Genomic DNA, 24854 nt, shown 5'->3' with positions numbered 1-24854 from the left:
AGAAAACTGAAATTGCTCCTTTCTTACACCTTTTACAAAAATTAACTCAAGATAGATGAAAGACTTAAATGTTGGTATGATATGGCTCTGCATCCCCAACCAAATCTCATTTTATAGTTCCCATAATTCCCAAGTGGTGTGAGAGGGACTTGGTGGGAGGTGATTAAATCATGGGGCGGGTCTTTCCTGTGCTGTTCTCATGATAGTGAATGGGTCTCATGAGATTTGATGGTTTTAAAAATGGGAGTTTCTCTGCACAAGCCCTCTCTTTGCCTGCTGCCATCCACATAAGATGTGACTTGCTCCTCCCTGCCTTCCACTATGATTGTGAGGCTTCCCTAGCCACATGGAACTGTGAGTCCAATTAAATATCTTTCTTTTGTAAATTGCCCAGTGTCAGGTATGTCTTTATCAGCAGTGTGAAACTGACTAACACAAATGTAAAACCCAAAACTATTAACAATCCTAGAAGAAAATCTAGACAATGACATTCAGGGCATAGGCACGAGCAAAGACTTCACACACACACACACACACACACACACTCGTACACACAAACACCAAAAGCATTGCAACAAAAGCAAAAACTGACAAATGGGATCTAATTAAACTAAAATGCCTCTGCACAGCAAAAGAAACTATCATCAGAGTGAACAGACAACCTACAGAATGGGAGGAAATTTTTACAATCTATCCACCTGACAAAGGTCTAATATCCAGAGTCTACAAGAAACAAAAAACATTTACAAGAAAAAACCAGACAACTCTATTAAAAAGTGGGCAAAGGACACGAACAGACACTTCTCAAAAGACACTCATGCAGCCAACAAAAATGAAAAAAACTCAAACATCACTGATCATTAGAGATATTCAAATCAAAACCACAAGATACCATCTCACACCAATCAGGATGGCTATTATTAAAAAGTCAAGAAACAACAGATGCTGGCGAAGTTGCAAAGAAAAAGAAACACTTTTACATTGTTGGTGGGAGTATAAATTAGTTCAATAATTGTAGAAGACAGTGTGGCGATTCTTCAAAGACCTAGAGGCAGAAATACCATTTGACCCAGCAATCCCATTACCGGGTATATACCCAAAGGAATGGAAATCATCTTATTATAAAGATACACACACACATGTTCATTGCAGCACTACTCACAACAGCAAAAACATGGAATCAACCCAAATACCCATCAATGATAGACTGGATAAAGAAAATGTGATACATACACACCATGGAATACTCTGCAGCCATAAAAAGGAACAAGATCATGTCCTTTGCAGAGACATGGATGGAGCTGGAAGCCATTATCCTCAGCAAACTAACAAAGGAACAGAAAACCAAATACTGCATTTTCTCACTTTTAAGTGGCAGCACAGGGAGGGGAACAACAGACACTGTGGCCTGGGGGGCCATAGCGGGGGAGAACATCAGTATACATAAAGCTAATACATGGGCTTAATACATGGGTTGATACATGTGGCAAACCACCATGTTACACATTTACCTATGTAACAAACCTGTATATCCTGCACATGTATCCTGGAACTTTAAATAAAATTAAACTAGAAGAAGAAATCAGAGATGAACTTCAGAAATCATGTTTGGTCAGTTCAACAGTGTGCTAGACATAAACAAAATATACTGACCATCTAGGAAATGCTTACTAAAAGACTGTCTTAGAGCAAATGTATGAAAAACCTGTTTTCTGGATGGTTTATGTTTTATAGGAAGTAAGTATTTTTTCCAAGACAGAAAGCAAACTTAAAATCTGTTCGACCAAAATTTAAAAGTATGCATCACTAAACTCAGTGAACTTTTAAGATTAAAAACAAAACTAACAATATATTAATAATCCAATCAACTACTACAAAACATGGTATTTACAATAAAAGTAAAAACACAGTATGGAAGAAAATGAGACTACTGAAAAAAATACCCAGAAACAATGCATGAACCTATGGTGACCCCTTATCACACAGAATATTCATCTGGCCATTTCAGTTTTCACCAAGCGAGACCCACCATTTCAGATTTGAGGAGTTGAGACAACATTTCCAGTACCTTTCCAAAGGCAGCTCTATTCCCTCAGACAATTATTTTGCTTTATAGTAGCTGATTACTGAAAGAATTCTGAATGTCAGAGCACAGTCATGAGTTGCCAATCACACTTTGTGATAACAAGGGAAACTGGCCACTTACGTCTTAATATAAGAACAAGGAGATAGAAAAAGAATGAAGGCAGCACAAAGGCACCAGTAAAACAAACACACACACACTATATATTCAAAATAGAGCAAAAGAGAGAGAAGAATTCTAGAAATAAAGTAAGGGGAGCTTTGAGAAGAAAGAAGTTTTAAAAACGGTCACACATCATGACGACAGAATGACGGGGAATACATTCCGAAAAAGGCGTCACTGGGCAATTTTGTTTGTCTTTGTACAAACATCATGGGAGTGTACTTACACAAACCTAGATGATGTTGCCTACTACACACCTAGCTAGGCTCTATGGGATAGCCTATTCCTCCTAGGTGACAAACCTGTACAGCAGGTCACTGTACTGAATCCTGTATGCAACTGCAATACAATGGTAAGTATTTCCATACGTAAAATACCTAAACACAGAAAAGCTACAGTAAAAATACTGTACTATAATCTAGGACCACTGTTGTGTATGTGGTCCTTCATTGACAAAAACATCATTATGCAGCATATGACTATTTAAAGAGTCATGCTGGTGGGACATGATGGCTCATGCCTGTGATCCCAGCACTTTGGGAGGCCAAGGTAGGCAGATCACCTGGGGTCAGGAGTTCGAGACCAGCCTGGCCAACATGGTGAAACCCTGTCTCTACTAAAAATTAGACAGGCATAGTGGCACATGCCTGTAGTTCCAGCTACTTGGGACGCAGAGGTGGGAAAATCACTTGAACCCAGAAGGTGGGGGTTGCAGTGAGTGGAGATTGTGCCACCGTACTCCCGCCTGGGTGACAGAGCGAGACTCCGTCTCAAAGGCGGGGGGGGGGGAAGTCATGCTGTATTAGGTACAGATTTTGGACTTGTCAGCTTCCACAATAGCATATGCCAATTCCTTAACGTCTCCTTCCCTTAACACTCCACTGGTTCTGTTTATGTGCAGAACTCTATTAAACTATGCAAATAAAATCTGAAGAACCAGTGAATCAAAGCTATAAGAGACTAGTTTACAAAGTATGGTCTCAGGACCCTGAGGATCCCCAAGGCTCTTAAGGAGTTCATAAAGTCAAACTATGTTTTCATTCTGACACTAAAATGTTGCTTGCTTTTTTCACTGTGCTGATGTGCAAAAGCAAAAATGGGTAAAACCTGACTGATGTCTTAGCATATATCAGGACACTGGTATCACTACTAATGTGTAACTACTGTCATTACCAATATGGTCCTCGTATTCTTTACCACCACTCACAGTCGCAAAAAAAGAAAATGCAGTATTACTTGAAAGTGTCCTTGATAAAGCAGTAATAATTAATTGCATTAAATCTCCACCCATTAGTATACATCCTTTTAATATTCTGTATGATGAAGTGAGAAGTCTGCATAAAGCACTTTTGTTACAATGTACAATGGTTGTCTCAAGGAAAAGATGTGCAATTATTTGAGTCGTGAGTGAACTGGCCCCTTTTTTCACAGAAAAACATTTTCATTTGAAAGAACAAATAATAAAAAAAAAACTATGGTTATTCGGACTTGGGTATCTGGCAGGTGTTTTCTAAAAATGAACAAAATGAGCCTGTCATTTGAAGAAAAACAGCTGATAGTACTTTGCTAATGATAAAATTTGAAGTTTCAACTAAAAGAATTTTGAAAAACATATCTAACACAGTTTGATAGCTTCTTAATAACTAACGCACTTTCTTTATGAGATCTGTGGTGGTATTTACAAATGTGACTTTTCTTTATATTGTATAATGTGCCAAAATTCAGAAGACTGTTTAACCTAGTGACCAATGCATGATGTTACAAAAGTATGCATAAGTAAAAAGATCCTTTCATGTGCAAGTAAGACCAATGGGTTTTAATAAAAGAGAATAAGGCAAGTTACACTAACATGGTTTTAAATTCTTCATTGCTATTGACCTTTAAGAAACCACTACTGGTCAAATTTTGGTGCAGTCTTTCAAAGAACATCCACAATTATTTTTGAAAGCTGTTAAAATACTCTTCCCTCTTCCAACTACCTATGCATGTGAGGTCAGATTTTCTTCATATACTTTACATACTTCAACCAGAGCAGCGTATCACAACAGATTGAATACAGATATGAGAATCCAACTGTCTATTAGACCAATATTAAACGTATTTGCTAAAGTATAAAACACTATCATTCTCCTTAAAAATTTTTGTTTTATAAAATATTTCCCCTTAGAAACCCTCATGTTAATGTGTAATGGGTTTATTACTATTTTTAAATTAATCAATGGATACATATTCAAAATTCAGTTTCATTTCTGATGTGGTATATAGTAATAGAGATAAACAAAAACTCATTAGAGCCAAAAAATTTTTTTAGAAGTTTAAAGGAGTCCAGAGGTTAAACTGTTTGAAAACTGCTGCAACAAGAAAACAATCAGCCTCTCTTAGCTGATGTGAAAGAATGCAGAGTTATCAACTGTCCTTAGATTTCCTGTTTACACCCACTTCAGAGCAGAACCCTCTGACTGACAACTTAATCTGCTTGCAGAATAGCTGGCTGCTTTTTTAGTCTAACCAAAGTTAATACTAAAAGACAGGCAAAAGTTTATACTAAAGAGTAATTTTTAAACTGAGCTGTTAAGTGCTCCTCAAAAATGCCCATTGTAAAGGACATCAAGAATATCAATGATGACCAAGTATTCTCTACATCCCAGTTGGTTAGGGATATGCTTATTTCATAAATTAACAAAGGGCAAAATGATCCTTTTCTAAAAACTTTCCTGAGTGTTCCAAAAGTCCTGATGATTCAAACAATTTTTAAAGGTTCAGTTCAAATTTTTGTATAAAGAAATACAGGGCCAGGCGCCTATAATCCCAATACTTTGGGAGGCCAAGGCAGGCAGATCTCTTGAGCTCAGGAGCTCAACCCAGCCTGGTCAACATGGCGAAACGCTGTCTCTACAAAAAAAAAAAAAAAAAAAGACATAAATGAGCCGAGTGTGCTCGCTCACGCCTGTAGTATTCTCAGCTATTAGGAAGGCTGAGGTGGGAGGATCTTTTAAGCTTGAAAAGCGGAGGTTGCAGTGAGCCAAGATCATGCCACTGCACTCCAGCTTGGGTGACAGAGCAAGAGACCTTGTCTCCAAAACAAAAAAAAAAAGAAGTGTGCTAATAATCGGTGAAAGGGAAATGTCACGACTTGTTTTGAGGTTTTAACTTTATTTTCTAACACCCTCAAATGCCTTCTGTACTGTATCGAAACCATAGATGACAGGTTACCATTGCTATTCTCATAGACATCTGAGTAAAAATCAAAACAGCCTGAGTATTTTCTTTTTCATCCTCAAATATTTCCCTTTGTAATTACTCCGCTATTTATCTAAATCAGCAATTCATATTACAGGTTTGGTCCACTCTACTGCCATACCATTTCTCTCCTAGGTCAGCTATTCCAAATGTCATGTTATATCCAACTACCACCTGTCTTCCACTTAATTATTATTATTTTTACTTTTCCATAGGTTATTGGGGTACAGGTGGTATCTGGTTACATGAGTAAGTTCTTTAGCGGTGATTTGTGAGACCCTGGTGCACCCACCTCTAGAGCAGTATACACTGCACCATATATGTTGTCTTCTGTCTTCCACTTGAAAGGAAGATTTAAGGGGATGGGGGAGGATATCTGATCATTTACTGAGTCCAAAAGAAATTGCTATAACACAATTATTTAGTAATGTTTTAAAAATAGATTCTACAATTACTTTCTCCAAAAAATCTTTAAAGGTATTTTTTAGCCTATGTGTAATTTTATTTTACTTTTTTGCCTTGATATTTTCCAATATGAGTAATTTTAATTTTCACAAAGGATGCTAGGCAGTACATCTGTGAAATGGATATGCTCAGTCAGTCCAAAGTTCACTACTAATATACTTAACCCTACTGAGCTGTATCATAAAAATGTTAAGATGGTAACATTAATGGTATTTGGGTTTCTTTAACCAAAAAAGAAAAACAATTAACTTACGTATTTTAAATAGGTGAATTTTATGGCACGTGAATTATATCTCAAAGAAGCTGTTATTGGACAAAAGAAGCGGAGGTTTGTCCCTGATCAGTTAAAAAAAAAAAAGTGTACTATTAAAATAGTATTGATAATACTGACTAAATGACTAAATTTTTCAGAGAAAATAAGGGGGAAATTTTATATAGATAAATATGTATAGCATTATTATTTTTTAATTATCTTAATACAAATAATTAAAATATTTTGTTTCACAAGTGATTTAAAACCTAACATCTATATATTCCATAAAATGCTAGAGTTTTGTCCAGAGGTCAATAATATCTTCCAGCTAACAGAGTGGCATTTCAGGCTAATAATGTTTTAACACTGCATTCAAAACCAAAAGATAGTATTTCCAATCACCTGATATTTCAAACAGTGAAAACAGACAACTTACAACAGATAACTGAAAAAAGATCAATTCAGCACTGGCAGGAAATAGGTCTGAATATCAAAGTAGATTTTTCCAAAAAAAAAACAAAAAAAACAAAAAAAACAAAAAAAAACAGAGACTTTTTAAATCAGCATGTAGCTCTGCAAAATCTCATGACCAAAAAAAAAAAAAATCACATGGTAAGAAATGAAACAGTCGAAGATGAAAAGCATCTTCACTGTTGCAATTAAAAGCTAAATTTTAGCCAAGTATATTTAAAACATGTACAAGCACAGACAGCCACTAGTATTCACAAGGAGAGGCAAGACAAAGTGACAGTGATCTTTTTGACAAATAAATCGCTTGAAATATTGCATGACTTGCTACACAACACCCTTATTACTTTCAATTTCCAAGTGCAACCAAAAGATGGGTCCAATTATGACATCAATACAAGCTTTCTTTCAAAATGGAATGAAAGAACAGTAAATCCCAGTGGACACCGGAGTTCTGTAGCAGAGATGATGTAATATATAAAAATAGACATCCTTCAACAGAAGCTGAAACTTGGGTAAACAGCACACTGCATACCATTCTCAACTGCCTTGCACGAATTTACAATGCATGCTGTTAATAGCATGAGAAATCATTTTATTTTCTAAACTATTTCCTGATTTACATTTCAATTTCTGTACATATGCTATAGTGCAATTTCCCAATCCATATAAATTAAATCAACATAAATACCTGATTATAACTGCAAGAAAGAGAATTAGTGCCCCCAAAGCAAGGAGGTTGAGACCACTACAGCAGCTTTAACATGCTGCATTTGGCCAGAAATTGCAGCACACAGCACAGTATTGTTACATCCACCTATTGTTCAGAGACTTTTCCACAGGGAGCTTTCTGTAGGATGTTAAAATGCAACATAATCTAGGGTACAGAGGAACTAGTAAATCTGCTGATAATGGGCGTGAAAAGCAAAGGATACTTTTGACACCACTCTCCAAAGACTCTTCTGATGAAAACATAAAGCTTCAGGCATCCAAACAATAAATTTTAGTAAAATTTGTGGGTTTTTTTTTTTTTTTTTTTTTTTGTTTGAGACGGAGTCTCGCTGTGTCGCCCAGGCTGGAGTGCAGTGGCCGGATCTCAGCTCACTGCAAGCTCTGCCTCCCGGGTTTTTACGCCATTCTCCTGCCTCAGCCTCCCGAGTAGCCGGGACTACAGGCGCCCGCCACCTCGCCCGGCTAGTTTTTTGTATTTTTTTTTAGTAGAGACAGGGTTTCACCGTGTTAGCCAGGATGGTCTCGAACTCCTGGCCTCGTGATCCGCCCGTCTCGGCCTCCCAAAGTGCTGGGATTACAGGCTTGAGCCACCGCGCCCGGCCAGGGGGTTTTTATTTGTATGTATATCACTCTCTAACACTCTCTCCACATCCTCTTTTCCATTCTTTATTACCTAATTCAGTTTTCACATTTCTATTTAGCTTTCCTGGATTAAAGAGTAATCTGCTTGAAACTAATCTACCTCAAACTCTCACTCACGTATTTATATTCCTACACAGTATGGTCATTAAACACTATTGGAATAGAAAGTACTGCCCACAAAGCAAATCATCAGAAATTAATAAATTAGAGCTAAAGTTTTATTTTGAAACATAAATTATTTCTACTTTCTTCCCCCCGAATACCACCTAAATCCCTCACCTTTCATTCTTACTCCAGTTGCCATATTCTAGCCACCACTTCCATTTCCATTACTTAACCAGGTCCTGTGGTCCCACCTGACCATCCCTATCCCCAAAATCTATTACATCTCGGAGCCAGAGTAGTTTATTTAAATGTAAATCTCAGTATGTCACACCTCTGCTTCAGTCTCTTTGTTCTTCCTTACAGTCATGAAAAAGTTCAACTTTCAACATGGCTTTCAAAAACCCTATGACCACTCAACCTCTAAGTCTTTGAGCAAATAAGATTGTTTCTGTACAAAACATCTTTCTTTGAGCCAAGACATTGAGGTGGTTCATGAAATCATCCCTGACTCCTGTAGGGGCCCTGGGTGTGTACCATTTATTTATCTGTGTTCCCTGTGAGACTATAAGGGCAAAGGGAGCGCAGATTCTCCTGTGTTGCAGACTTTTATATCTCTAGAGCCTGGGACAGACCTGAAGCATGGTGGGCACTCAATGAATATGTGTTAAATGACCAAAAATACATAAATGAAAATACTGAGCTTTTCTCTCTATGATACAAGAAATAAAATACACAAATTTCCTGAAACTCTATCCCATTATAATTCACAGAGACACTGATAATAATATTGAAGACAAGTCTTCAGGTCCAATTAAGCAAACAAATGCTTGATAAATTTATGTTTTAAAAGGACAAAAAATGTTAAGAGAACTAAGAAATTTCCTCTGTATTTGCATAATTTCATATATATGTACATATACAGATTTTTAAATATCATATAAATTATAGCTAGGTGTGATATCATATAAACTGAAGGTAAAATCTGAAGTCCTTAAATATTCTAGGAAATTTACTAGCTATACAAGTCATTGATACATTACCCAAAACATATCCTCTTATTTTAAGTAGCAAATACTGAGTCACACCTAATAAATAATAAATGACAAGGCAAATACATGACACGAGTAAAAATACTGCCTACTTATTTAAGAACATAACTCAAGTCTAAAAGCCTAAATGTCAAATAAATGTACACGATCACGGAAACTAAATGCTGTAATGTTTTCATTTGTTTCAATAGCTAAATGATTTTTGTAACAAACCAAAACTACCAAGGAGTCTTTAACTGAAGGAGAAATCAACTTAACTCTATCTCAGAAGAAATAGTGACTTCAGAGATATTTAAGATATATTCTAGGAATGGTTATATCTTATACACCCATTGTAAGAAACAGAATTTGTCTTATATTATTATACATATTATATATTAATATGTATAATATATATTTAAATACTAGTTTTAAATAATATATATTTAAAACTAATAACCTTAGTTTTAAAATGAGACTGATTTTCATAAGCCTCATATATGAATCAATCTTATTACCTTGCTGCCACACTTTAAAAATATTGTATTATCACTGACTACAACAAAAATTATTTCCATAAAGTTTAATATTATATGGCATTCAACTTACATTATATTAATTTAATCTTATGTAGTATTTTCCATTACTTTTGCACATTCTCTCTAAGAACATTAAGCCTCATCTACTGGAAAATTCAGTGTACCTTTATGAAACAGTACTCTGGAGTGTATATTCACATTGTAGAAAAGGACTACTAATAAAATGTGTGGGAGATACCCTTTTACACAACCAATGAGTTTTCATCATTTTAAAATTTTTGCATTGACTGAAACTTTATAAATATGTTTTATTTACACTGTGTTCAAATTCTCCTGATTCAGATTTGTATAAAGTGGAGCCGTATTTTTGGGTAAGCAGGAGTGGGAGTGTGAGGTCAACCAGAACTTTAAAGCATGGAGAGCATTTTAATATTGCCACCAGCCTAGGAAGGATGGAAATTATGCAATGTCAGTTGGGACACATAACCTTTACAGTTGGACAAGTTTTCTTCAATCTTTAGTCTAATATTTCTCTGTACAGTTTTCCTCTTTCCAAACTGGAAAAATGGAAGAGCTGCATTTTTTCCTTATTAAAATCAGGGGAGGGATAGAAGATGATGGAAGAGGAATGTGCCAGCTTCCCACGTCGCTCCAATAAGGTAAAAGTTAAAATGGTCCTTCCTCTCCTCTCCATTTTTAATATGGAATTCAGATTTTCCTACCCACACAAACTTCTAGAATAAATTACTGATCAATACAGAGAAAGCTTGAAACCATGGGTAAAACAAACATAGCTTTTCTTCTCCTGCCCTATTCTGAACCCGGAGACAAAGTAAACTTTACCATCCAAAGTCCCCAGATAGTCTCTTTAGTGATGGACCCCAAATCTTCCAGCCTCTGCCAGGAACCTTATTACCTGCCTCTATAACTACTCACTCTAAGACTGAAAATTCATGCTAAATCTTATTTTTTAGCAATTTTAAATACAGCCTCAATCTCTACTCATCAAAATGTAAGAAAATGCTAATGAAAGCCATCTCCAATCTTCCTTTCTCACTGCATTTTAAAATGCTATTCTCTCTGCAAACTTCATACACTTGCCTTGAAAAATGTCCTGAAAACACACTACATGGACTATGAGTATTCATGTTTCTGAAGAAAATAATTATAATCCATTTTAAACTATTGCGACACATCTAATTTTAAAAAGTGTACATTAAAGTATACATCATAACTCAGTGCATATTTTAAATTCAATTCCAAGTTCTAAGTAGGAATTAGACTGGTAATCTATGCTAAAAAAAGAGGAAGATCAATTACATATTGATTTACCTTTTTAAAATTATGTTATATGTAAGTGTACTATTTTCAGAGAGAAGCTCAAAACACTGATGTACATAAAACTATGTACAATTTAAAAATTATTTTAACTTAAAATTTTTAAATTATATAAAAATGTTTTAGATTTATCACATCATTTAAAAATTAGTAGTGCTTCCAAAAACCAATACAGCAATCATGACACCTGTGGCATTCTAATACGTACTCTCTTGTATAGAACATAAAGGAACTGTCTTACTTTAATTTGAAAACTTATACATAAAATTCATACTTTTAGGCAAAGTTACTCTAACAGCCAAAGATATACAGATGATAGATTTCCCCAAAGTGAATAAATTATTCATGATCTTTTCCCTGTACAATGATAAAACACAAGCATAAAATGCTACTAGTTACTTAACCAATTAGTTTTCAGGAATAAATCAGTTTTTCTTCCTTGACTCAAAATTCCCTGATAACCCCAAATGTAATCTAGATCTTCAAAGAACTCACACTGAAAAACATAGATTTTAGTACTTAGTACAGTACTTAGTCATGTACTTTAGTACTTAGTATAGTACTTAGTCATGTACTGGCATGAAAGAAGTGACCAAGGAGATTATTACAGACCTCAATTAAAATGTAGAATGAAATAAAAGCAAGAAACCTTGTTAAAAATAAAGTGCAAATAAGAAAATACAAAGAGATTTTAAACTTTGTTTCCTTTCTAACTAAGCTTTTTAAAAAAAATCTGACTGAAATTTTACCAGTGGCCTCCCAAAATGTTCTCCCATTGGGATTCCTGAACTTTAAAGTTTTCATCTATAGTATTTAAAATGTAAATTTCTAATGAATTTCCCATAAGCTTTCACATAAAAAGGAAAAAAAATCCTTTATGTCTGCCTGCGTTTCTCTCTTCATTTTTTTATTTGCAAAGCAGGTTAGTGAAGAATAGTGTTCCATTCATTTTTTTAAGTGCTCCATTCATTTTTAAAAATAAGTAGCTTGCACTTGAATTCTTTCTTCAACATGGACAATCCATCCCCAGGTCTGTATAGATCAAGCAGCCTATTCTACCACCCAAACCACTGATAATTTCAAAGTAAATTAGGGCAAAATACAGAAGGACAAGACCAAGCACAACATACCAATATTATAAATTCATTAGTAACAGTGCAAATTCACACATAAACTTAGGTTAGTGTCAGGAGACCACACACAAATTACAATACCTGAGATTTAGTGCATTCCTTTGAGCCAAAATGAAATGAGTGCCATAAAGGAGGAAAGGAAAAGATGAACATTATCAGACATGCTATATTACATCTGCCAAAATGAAGATAATGTTAAAATTAAGTTAAGAATGATCATACAGAATCAGCTATATGTATAATGCTTCCCATGTTCTTTAGCCATGCACTTGAAATGCACTTGCAATCACTTTAAATCACCTGTGAAGTTGATCATGCAATTCTTTTAAATAAACTTTTTACCCTCAGTCCTTCCCTATTAGCCAATTTCCTTCAAAGAGAACTATTTCTGTTAAAAATAAGTAAATATGATGTAGGGGTAATAAATAATAATTTCTATTTAATTCTTTTTACTATGTGGTATCATATATACAAAACAAAATTTTGCAATCTTCCTACATTAAAATTATGTATTTATGTGAAATAAATAAATATACATCATTTTTACACCCCAAAAAGGATGCAATCCTTATGACCATGTTGTTGCCAATCTTAACTCATTTAGTAAAACTAATGCCACATGTCACACATTAGTAAACCAGTATAAGATCCATTAGTAATCAAGCCAAATTTTTCATCCTAGTATTGAATTTTCCCTAAAAGTATCTGCTGGCTAGGTAAGACATTCTTAAAAATCCACTAAAAAAAAAAAAATATTGTAACAATAAAAGAAATATATATTTTAAAACAAATAATGAAACGGGAGCAGTGTAAGGAAACTGAATGAAGTTTTCCATAAAAGGGGAATCACAGTGGGGGTGGGGGTGACAGTTACCAAATGGCCCACCCAACTAAAGTGTGACAAATACGACTATAAGAACAAACAAACCAACTTTCACTACATTTTAAATAATCCATACTCCCACTGACTATTTTAGTTTGACAACTAAACTGGAAAAACAATTCCAAAGCAGAAAAAAATTAGCAATATTAATGCTAGGCTAAAATATTATCTGTGTTGTACTATTAATATGTGTAACTATTTTTAATACATATTTCCTTCTTCCATAATGCTACATCAACCCCAAAAACATTACCTTCTTTTATGGACAATGGTAACAAAAAACCTTTCATGGTTTTTTTTAATACTAAGTCTCTCCAATAGACAAAGATGTCTTTGTGATGAGCAAAAAGCAGTCCTTTCCAAATGAGCTCAATGCAATGATTCAACTATGAAATTCATGTTAAACTAAAATACTTCATGGGTAGCAAGAGGAGTAGTCAGATTGCTAGTGGTCAAAACCACATTAAATATTTAAATAAAAAGAGCTCTCTGAGAAATAGAATATATGAAGTGTGGGTGTAAGATATATCACTTAAACTTATTAAAAGTTGAGTAAATAATTTTAAGTCTATATACATTTTCCCATGCATTTTGTATTTATACTTATTTGCAGAAAAGAAAACCGTAAACAACTGGGGAATGTAAAACAGTTGTTAATTATCTATTTTTATTTTTTACATTTTTATTTTAAAATTAATTATACATAAAATAACCACTCATTTAATGGTATTACATGCATAAACGATCTTTCACATTATTATGACCTATCCAGGAATCTAAGCTACTTTGCTCTTGAAAAAACAAAGGAATAAGAAAAATAAGGCTTTAAAGTGACTTTATTGAGATCTTAAACAAAGCACTCATTATCTGTGTCTTGGTTTCCTCAAACATAAAAAGCAGTTTATTTATCAATATTTATGAAATAAATGACAATCAACTGGGTTATGTCTGCCTGCCTTTAAGAGGATCTTTGAACCTATTAGAAATATTTCAGGGCATCTTCACATTGAGATTTTAAAAAGCATTATTTCAAATTATTCTTACTTCATTGCATTAAAAAAATAAATCTCAGATATTCTCACAATGGTATAAAAAACTATGAAAAATAATGCAATTTTTACATATCTACTTTTAAATAGATAGCAGCCATTCGGGTTGGGAGTGAAGGGTGGAGTGCACAGGAGGGGGCTAAAATGTTAGATTAAGGTAAAACAACTTAAAATACTCCAATTACAATTATATGGGCTTATCACAAAGCTGATCTTCAGAGAACAACTTAAGAAATAAAGGAGCTAGCAAAGTCTGTGGACATCTTATTTCAATGTCTTTTAAAAACTAATCATATCATGTTTGCTTCCAGAAAAATCTACTATTTCTTTAATAAATATAAATTTAAATATATAAATATATTTATTTTATATTAATATAACAAATAAAAATATTTAAGTATATTTAACGTGTGTGTGTATATATATCATTGAAAAGATTTGTCAAAAATTGAAAATTTAAACATCTTTTCATAAAACCCCAACAAAAAGCTAGAAATAAATAAAATGATTACACTCGTATAACTTACCGTGTGATAGCCTCTAGGCAAAGGAGGTTTGCCCATGGGATAAGGATCCACAGTGTCAATAATTGTTTGTCTTTCACCCTTCTGGTTGATTTTTCTAAATCTCCTTCGAGACTGTCTATGGGAAGCTTGACGCTGAAAATATTCTTCATTTTCATCCATATAGTCCACCTGAAATAAAACCCCCCAAAATTTCATTTCTCCAAATGCAACATTTCCTATTAATATTAGATACAGAAAGAAACTTACAGATAACCCATATTCAATCATCTTGCAAAGGACATCTGTAGACAAACTATCTAGACAAACTTCAAGTGTCTCTGAACTTCTCTGGAACTAATTGGTTTTAAGTAACATTTCTTTTATGAGGAGGCATTTTCAGTTCCACTTAGGACAATATGGGTAACTCTTGAATTTCCTGTAGTTTCAAAGGGAAGGATATTTTCAGCAGTCTTTGTACTGATTTATTAGTGAAAGATCTCACAGGATACATTACCACACATTATGAAAGCAACTGCCACACTGTCTTAAGCAACGTGGAAAAAACGAAAACAAAAAAAAAACTGATCGAAATCTGTAAAAACCTCCAAATGACTCAAACACTGCTAACAGAATGGCTTCGGTAGGTTATGCAAGGGTTTCTCCTTCTACTTTCATTCCGTGACTTCAGTTTCTTTTTTTTTTATAAATAGTGTTGTTTAAAAGTAATTCCTCATTTAAAAACATTTTAGGCCAGGCACAGTTGCTCACGTCTGTAATCCCAGCACTTTGGGAGGCTGAGACGGGTGGATCATGAGGTCAGGAGTTCAAGACCAGCCTGGCCAACATGGTGAAACCCCATCTCTACTAAAGATACAAAAAATTAGCTGGGTGTGGTGGCACATGCCTGTAATTCCAGCTACTCGGGAGGCTTAGGCAGGAGAATTGCTTGAACTCAGGAGGTGGAAGTTACAGTGAGCTGAGATCACACCATTGCACTCCAAATTGGGCAACAGGGCGAGACTCTGTCTCAAAAAAAAAAAAAAAAAATTAGAAATGCTGATGAATGAACAGGGAATAAAAGTTACATTAGGTTATTCCTCATGTGACTGCTCATAATGGAGGCATGTTTAGGTTATGTAACTGTTCTCACACCAGCAAACCTAGTAGTTCATGTAGTATCAGCAAGTATAAAATACTCAATTTTAAAGACTAAAAATCCTTCAGAGAAAACTAAAAGTGGCATTAACAGAGGGCAAAATCTCAAGGAAATATCTTGACTATCTACTGTTGGAAAGTGCTATATAGCTGCCCACATTCTTCCCAACCCTAAATCCTTACTCATAACTATGCTACTTTCTCACTTGAGTACATTTTGTAAAACTTTACCAAATATTACAGTAAATTTTACAAAAAGTTTGCTAGCTTTGATGAGGAAGTTCTCATTTCTGACGGAATTCCTCTCCTACATCATAGGGAAAAACCCTACATCTTCTCTGAAAACAGACCTACAATTGTTTATCAAATACTTTACTAAACGTGAATAAAGTTTCCATCGTCATCTTTATTTGGTTATCATTTACTTTACAAGATCTTCCTTCCCAGCTAGGATGCTGGACGGGGACAGTAAGAATATCTACTTAATGTCTAGACTGGGAAACTCCCCTTCCACCTCATCTCATTTCTGTGACTAATTTTTTTAAAGGGTACATATTATCCTATCTTAAAATCATTCCTATACAGTAAGAAAAAAGTATGACAGGTTTGGTTTTTAAGCTTCAAGGTTGCTAATATCTATTTTACTAATACGTTCCATGTATAATCTCTCTTTATAAATTTTTAAGTCACAAAATTCCATTAAAAAGAGAGAAAAGATGTCAACAGAGTGTTTAACCAGCATAATAGTCCCCAAATTTCCTTTTAATTACTTCAAAGAATTCAAGTGATTTTCTTGCGTTTTTAAAAATAGTGTTGTTTAAAAAATAATTCCTCATTTAAAACATCTTAGAAACTCTGATGAATGAATTAACAGTGAACAAAGTTCCATTTGGTTATTCCTCACAAACACTCACAGTGGAGGCATGTTTAGATTCCAAAATTGTTCTCACACCAGCAAACCTAGTGATTCATTTAAAGTAAGTCACTCAAACCAATCAAAACTTGGAGAGCTAAAATCCTGCAATCAAGAGATTCTCCCCAAATTTCAATTAAATGGCATTATTATAGACTGAATTACAAAGTACAAAAATCAAACACTTAGCTACTTGTACTTTTTAAAATTTTTTTGCATTTAATTGAATCCTGTAAATAATGAAATATTATGATTATGAACTCAAATTCATAATACAAAGTTGTGAAATGTCTAATGTTATAGAAAATATACAATATTTTCTATTCAACAAAAATCTAATATTATAAGCAGTTTGTAAAAATGCCTTTATTTCATGCAATTTTTCAGGAGAAAAATAGTCCTCACAAGTAATACTCTTACCACAATCATCTCAGAAGGCTCTAAAACAATGCATTCACAGCCACGCCTAAAACTTCCTGCAGAACGCTTGCCAAAACTAGAAAGAAAGAAAAAAAAAATCAATGAGGACAACCTCAGAGATTTAAGTAATATGAATTGGGAACATAAGCCAAACTTCCAGATAAATAAAAATTAAAAACAATTACAAAAAGTACACCTTGGAGAAAGTGAACTATCTTTAATAATTTCCACAGAATGACAAGAAAGCATGCAAATTCTTAAGTTTCAGTCATAGATTTTTCTGGAAAATTCTAACAATATTTTCAAATTAAAGATGTAAGAAAAGGAGAATTATTAGCATGGGTGAGTTTTCTGTTAGGTTATTTTAAATCATCCTCAGGTGAACTTTGAGAATATTCCAGTAGGGATGGGAAATGTCTCAGTGGCAAACTATAGAAATGTCCCAAAGAAGTATAAAATGCATGTACATGTAATTCTCTTCACAACTTGCTTAGGTTAAACTCTTTTTTCACCTAAAAAGTGTATTTATTTTCCTAAATTTTCAAATCAACTTATTCTAAATGTTTTAAGAAAAACATACTCAACTTAAAACTTTATTTTTATGGTAAACTGATTTCAGCTGATGTACTACTGAAAGCTCATTCCTCCTGAGAACTCTGCATGAGTGAACACAGACATAGCACCTTTGCCTTATCTGTGGTGAATTTCCACGTTAACACCGGAGAAGATTTATTGTTTCTGACATAGGGATATGCAAACTAGAATCAAGAACAGAGAATTCCAGTGAAGCTCTCTTTGTTAATGTGACACCTCACTCATTCACAAAAGTATTTCTTTCCTTCCATTTAACATGAACTTTTAAAAAATTATTATTATACTTTAAGTTCTAGGGTACATGTGCACAACGTGCAGGTTTGTTACATATGTATACATGTGCCACGTTGGTGTGTTGCACCCATTAACTTGTCATTTACATTAGGTATATCTCCTAATGCTGTCCCTCCCCCCTACCCCTACCCCACAACAGTCCCTGGTGTGTGATGTTCTCCTTCCTGTGTCAAAGTGTTCTCATTGTTCAATTCCCACCTGTGAGCGAGAACATGCGGTGTTTGTTTCTGTTCTTGCGATAGTTTGCTCAGAATGATGGTTTCTAGCTTCATCCATGTACCTACAAAGGACATGAACTCATCCTTTTTTATGGCTGCATATCATGGTGTATACTTGCCACATTTTCTTAATCCAGTCTATCATTGATGGAAATTTGGATTGGTTCCAAGTCTCTGTTATTGTGAATAGTGCCACAATATACATACATGTGCATGTGTCTTTATAGCAGCATGATTTATAATCCTTTGGGTATATACCCAGTAATGGGATGGCTGGGTCAAATGTTATTTCTAGTTCTAGATCCTTGAGGAATCGCCACACTGTCTTCCACAATGGTTGAACTAGTTTACAGTCCCAACAACAGTGTAAAAGTGTTCCTATTTCTCCACATCCTCGCCAGCACCTGTTTTTTCCTGACTTTTTAATGATCGCCATTCCAACTAGTGTGAGATGGTATCTCATTGTGGTTTTGATTTGCATTTCTCTGATGGCCAGTGATGATGAGCACTTTTTCATGTGTCTGCTGGCTGCATAAATGCCTTCTTTTGAGAACTGTCTGTTCATATCCTTTGCCCACTTTTTGATGGGGTTGTTTTTTTCTTGTAAATTTGTTTGAGTTCTTTGTAGATTCTGGATATTAGCCCTTTGTCAGGTGAGTAGATTGCAAAATTTTCTCCCATTCTGCAGGTTTCCTGTTCACTCTGATGGTAGTTTCTTTTGCTGTGCAGAAGCTCTTTAGTTTAATTAGGTCCCATTTGTCAATTCTGGCTTTTGTTCCATTGTTTTTGGTGTTTTAGACATGAAGTTCTCACCCATGCCTATGTCCTGAATGGTATTGCCTAGGTTTTCTTCTTGGGTTTTTATGGTTTTAGGTCTAACATTTAAGTCTTTAATCCATCTTGAATTAATTTTTGTATGAGGTGTAAGGAAGGGATCCAGTTTCAGCTTTCTATATATGGCTAGCCAGTTTTCCCAGCACCATTTATTAAATAGGGAATCCTTTCCCCATTTCTTATTTTTGTCTAGTTTGTCAAAGATCAGATGGTTGTAGATGTGTGGTATTATTTCTGAGGGTTCTGTTCTGTTCCATTGGTCTACATCTCTCTCTTGGTACCAGTACCATGCTGTTTTGGTTACTGTAGACTTGTAGTATAGTTTGAAGTCAGGTAGCGTGATGCCTCCAGCTTCGTTCTTTTGACTTAGGATTGTCTTGGCAATGTGGGCTCTTTTTTGGTTCCATATGAACTTTAAAACAGTTTTTTCCAATTCTGTGAAGAAAGTCATTGGTAGCTTGATGGGGATGGCATTGAATCTATAAATTACCTTGGGCAGTATGGCCAGTTTCACGATATTGATTCTTCCTATTCATGATCATGGAATGTTCTTCCATTTGTTTGTGTCCTCTTTTATTTCGTTGAGCAGTGGTTTGTAGTTCTCCTTGAAGAGGTCCTTCACATCCCTTTAAGTTGGATTTCTAGGTATTTTATTCTCTTTGAAGCTATTGTGAATGGGAGTTCACTCATGATTTGGCTCTCTATTTGTCTGTTATTGGTGTATAAGAATGCTTGTGATTTTTGCACATTGATTTTGTATCCTGAGACTTTGCTGAAGTTGCTTATCAGCTTAAGGAGATTTGGGGCTGAGATGATGGGGTTTTCTAAATATACAATCATGTCATCTGCAATCAGGGACAATTTGACTTCCTCTTTTCCTAATTGAATACCCTTTCTTTCTCCTGCCTGACTGCCCTGGCCAGAACTTCCAACACTATGTTGAACAGGAGTGGTGAGAGAGGGCACCCCTGTCTTGTGCCAGTTTTCAAAGGGAAGGCTGCCAGTTTTTGCCCATTCAGGACTTAACTTTTTTTTTTTTTTTTTTAAAGAAACAGGGTCTCACTCCACCACCCAAGCCACAGTACAGTGGCACAATCACAGCTCACTGTAGTCTTGAACTCCTGGACTCAAGCAACCCTCCTACCTTACCTCAGTACCTGGGACTACAGGTGCATACCACCATATATGCCTTTTTTTTTTAAATTTTTTTTTAAATTTTTGTAGAGACAAAGTCTAGCTATGTTGCCCAGGTTGGTCTTGAACTTAGGGCCACAATCAATTTTCCCTCCTCGGCCTCCCAAAATTCTGGGATTACAGGTGTGAGCTACCACCACTGGCCTAATATTAAAATTTTTGTCAATCATATTTAATAAACTTATCTTTAAGAAAAAATGCTTTAAAATTCTACCAAAAAACTATTTCACGGAACAATTTTTTCCAAGTTAATTAGGCACTGTGACGGACTCCTATGGAAATTCTTGTTCCATTTATAATCCTCTTTATATCATAGTAATACACATGTTTCAAGTATTAGGAGCCAAGTCATGTAAGAGGAAGAAAATAGAAAAGCCAACATTGTCATTCTATCGTCTGCAATCTCTAGCAAACTATCTTCACCACATCATACGATAAATTTTATTTGTTTTTTTTTTTTTCTTTTTTTTTTTTTTGAGACAGAGCCTCGCTCTGTCGCCCAGGCTGGAGTGCAGTGGCCGGATCTCAGCTCATTGCAAGCTCCGCCTCCCGGGTTTACGCCATTCTCCTGCCTCAGCCTCCCGAGTAGCTGGGACTGCAGGCGCCCGCCACCTCGCCCGGCTAGTTTTTTGTATTTTTTAGTAGAGACGGGGTTTCACGGGGTTAGCCAGGATGGTCTCGATCTCCTGACCTCGTGATCCGCCCGTCTCGGCCTCCCAAAGTGCTGGGATTACAGGCTTGAGCCACCGCGCCCAGCCAATAAATTTTATTTGTTTACAGGTTTATTAGGTTAGACTAGGCCATCACTTAAGTCCTTTTCCTTAATAATAATTATTTGATTATTAAAGATAATTAAGTCCTTTTCCAAAATCATTTCTGGCCAGACGTGATGGCTCATGCTTGTAATCCCAGCATTTTGGAAGCCTGAGGAGGGATGATCACTTGAGCCCAGGAGTTCGAGACTAGCTTGGGCAACATGGTGAAATCCTGTCTCTACTAAAAATACAAAAATTAGCCAGGCATGGTGGTGTGAGCCTGTAGTCCCTGCTACTCAGGAAGTTGAGATGGGAGGATCACTTGAGCATGGGAGGCAGAGGTTGCAGTGAGCCAAGAATGTGCCACTGCACTCTAGCCTGGGCAATAGAGTAAAACCTGCCTTGAAAAGAAAAAAACGTTTCCATGAAAATCAAAACCAGCATCATGTTTAACATATTTGAAAAAAAATTTTTAATGTTCATATATACAGTCACACATATATGCCGTCACACATATATGCCCACAGAAACATACACATTGGAGTACTTTTAAGTGAAAAAATTTGCCAGAAACAACATAATAAATCTATTTTCATGTTACTTCTCATACAATTTAAATGATCTGAATTTTTAAACATTTCTTTTAGCTTACAATTAAATACAACTGAAATTCCATAACTCTTCAATATACACAAAAATTTGAGTTTCTGAATCTACCTATTTGCAATTTAATTTTTTTAAATGAAGCTTACAATTATGCACTACAAATTAATAAATAATCTCAATGTGTGAGTAAAATATCTGGCAGGTTACAGACTTAGACAAGTTTATAAATATACTGGTCTAATGTTTATCCATTTTTAAATGTAACATAGTAAAAAATCATAAATGTTTGTAAAGTATACACCGTTCATATAATACTTGATACAAAAATACATGCTAGAATTGTTTACAAATTTTAGCAACAAAAGGTGTTAATGTTCACATAAATAAACTATATAACTGTTAATTATTTTATATATAAATATAGTACCATCTTCCCCACTCCAGGATTTAGGGTGCAAATCCTCTTACCAATTAGTCATTCGTTCAACAGAACTTTATGGCTAGGAAGTCACACTTCAAGTTGCACTAGCACACTATTACTTTGGGGATGAAAAGTTTAAATTTCCTAAAACGTGCTCTACAAAAATATTTCCATGAGAGTTTTTCAGAGAGTCAACTGCACTAGAGCCTGATGAAACATTTTCAACCACAAAAAGACTCGAGTTCTACAAAGCGTCACAAAGATGTGAACACGAGAAACTGCAGACTTTCCATCAGATATATTTATTGAAAAAGCTGAATGGAAAAAGCAATGTGCACAGAACACACATTAGCAAGGGAGAATATATTATTTCATTTATTCAACAATCTATTTTTTCAAACACAGCCAGGAATGCAGAAAGGAAGAGCAGCCTCGAAAGAGCCAAAGAGTAGGTCATGAGTGCACACGCTAGGCCTGATGAGTGACAAAGCCTCTGAGCTCTCTCACAGAGATGATATGCTCTTAGCTCACAAACCAGAAGCTGTAAGGTTGGAAGAAACAGACAAAGCAATGAAAAAAAAAAAAAAAAGTTAGCTAGAAATTAAGTCCACAAGTTACTTTTGCTTCTGCTCTCTGATTCTTTGAAACAATAAATACATAAACAAAAGTAAATAAATATGATTATTTACAACATTTTCAAAAATCTTTGGCCAAGTTCTATACAAATAAACTGAAGAAATTCAGCTCTGGAAAGTAAGTACAGACTTAAAAAAGGCAACAGATGAAGATGTGTAGGAGATAAAGTACCTCATTGACAATATAATGAACAATCCTTTTAAATATTTTAGATTACTGAGTGGAAAAAAATGGTGCAAAATCTTCAGGACTGCAAATAACAAATACACTCTGAGAAAGTAAAACACAAAACCAAAACAGTAAGAATAAAGTACAAGACATTTTATAAAGTGTGAGTGCAGGAAAGCCACAGAGGATCCAGTGCGCATAATGAAATGCTCTACACTGAAAAGGTGATCAAATGCACACAGTATTTAATATTATATTAAACAACAGGTTCTCAGTTTTCAGTTAAAAGTTATTAACAAAAACGAAGTCTTTGAATGCATTAGCACAGCAAGATGCTTACACAACAAGTAAAATTATAAACAAAGACAAAACTATGAAATGATGGACACACAAGGAAAGAATCAAAAACAATAATTACAATACATGCCCTTATAGAAAAATCAAATCTATAAAAGGGTATTACCCTGGAAGAGTTTCTAAGGGGAAATACACAGAACTGAAAAATTTCTCACAAAAAATTCAGGGAATCCAAAGGGCTTTCCAAAAGACCAGATGCATAAATTAAGATAACTTTTCATAGGCTGGGCACGGTGGCTCATACCTGTAATCCCAGCACTTTGGAAAGCCAAGATGGAAAGATCACTTGAGGTTAGGAGTTTGAGACCAGCCTAGCCAACATGGTGAAACCCCGTCTCTACTAAAAATACAAAAGTTAGCTAGGCATAATGGCAGGCACCTGTAATCCTAACTACTCAGGAGGCTGAGGTAGGAGAATCACTTGAACTCAGGAGATGGAGGTTGCAGTGAGTCGAGATTGCACCACCGCACTTCAGCCTGGGTAACAGAGCAAGACTCAGTCTCAAAAATAATAATAATAGGCCGGGAACGGGGGCTCATGCCTATAATTCCAGCACTTTCGGAGGCTGAGGCAGGCAGATCACCTGAGGTCAGGAAGTCACACTTCAAGTTGCACTTCACACTTCAAGTCACACTTCAAGTCCAATAAATGGCGTGAACCTAGGAGGCAGAGCTTGCAGTAAGCCGAGATCGCACCACTCATTCCAGCCTGGGCAACAGAGCAAGACTCCGTCTCAAAAAAAAAAAAATTAGCCAGGCATGGTGGCATGCACCTGAAGTCCCAGCTACTCGGGAGGCCGAGGCAGAAGAATTACTTGAACCCGGAAGGCAGAGGTTGCAGTGAGCGAGATCACGCCACTACACTCCAGCCTGTGTGATAGAGCAAGATTCTGTCTCAAAATAATAATAATAATAATAATAATAATTCATTAAGTCCTATTACACCAGCTAAAAGCCAGTATCCCTTAAGTTTCTAAAATAATCATTTTTAAAAGACTTAGAAATAATTTAGAAAAAAATACAATTAAAGAAATTGGGTAACTTAAATGTACACCTACGATCCTTGATCAAAAATCAGGAGTAGGTAAGGATTGCTCTAAACCATGTGACTACATTCTGACCCAAATGTGATTACATCCTGTTCCTTGGTGCCACTGTCAGAAATGGACTCTTAACACTGTCAAATACAGCACTGTTTTTGTTTTTTTTTTAGTAAGTCTTATAATAAACTACATAAGGTGATCTACAGATTCAACATACCCTCTATCAAAATTAGACTAGTCTTTTTTACAGAAATGAAAAAACTGGTCGTAAAATTCATATGGAAATTGGGTGGACCCTAATTTGCCAAGAAAATCTTGAAAAAGAACAAAGTCAGAGGACTCACACTTCCCAATTTCAAAATTTACTACAAAGCTATAGTAATCAAAACAGTGTGGTACTTAGGCCAAAAGGATAGAAGTAGGAGTCCAGAAATCAACTCATACATCAATGGCCAATTGATTTTTTGTGTGTGAGTGTTAAATTAACAGGACTTTTTTTTCCTTATGTTTTCTTTTTTTTTTTTTTTTTAATTTTTTATTTCCACAGGTTATTGGGGAACAGGTGGCACTTGGTTATATAAGTTCTTTAGTGGTGATTTGTGAGATTTTGGTGCACCCAC

General features: G+C 35.2%; 1 protein-coding gene across 14 annotated transcripts in view; it reads right to left on the bottom strand.

Annotated features, from left to right (window-relative positions):
• RAPGEF2 (Rap guanine nucleotide exchange factor 2) overlaps nucleotides 1–24854 on the bottom strand; it is a 486440-nt gene that overhangs the window by 103129 nt on the left and 358457 nt on the right. For 7 of the 14 annotated variants that reach the window (XM_078002396.1, XM_028848850.2, XM_015139431.3 and 4 more), the window contains 3 exons: nucleotides 17115–17190; nucleotides 14648–14815; nucleotides 12270–12287 (listed from right to left, as the gene is read on the bottom strand). In XM_078002396.1, the coding sequence (XP_077858522.1) occupies nucleotides 12270–12287; nucleotides 14648–14815; nucleotides 17115–17190 (262 nt within the window). The remainder of the gene's footprint in view (nucleotides 1–12269; nucleotides 12288–14647; nucleotides 14816–17114; nucleotides 17191–24854) is intronic. The other 7 variants (XM_028848848.2, XM_078002398.1, XM_015139432.3 and 4 more) reach the window with 1 other exon arrangement.

The sequence above is a fragment of the Macaca mulatta genome, chromosome 5 (genome assembly GCF_049350105.2).
Source record: "Macaca mulatta isolate MMU2019108-1 chromosome 5, T2T-MMU8v2.0, whole genome shotgun sequence".
Classification (NCBI taxonomy): Eukaryota; Metazoa; Chordata; class Mammalia; order Primates; family Cercopithecidae; genus Macaca; species Macaca mulatta.
This window is presented reverse-complemented; position numbering and strand designations above follow the sequence as displayed.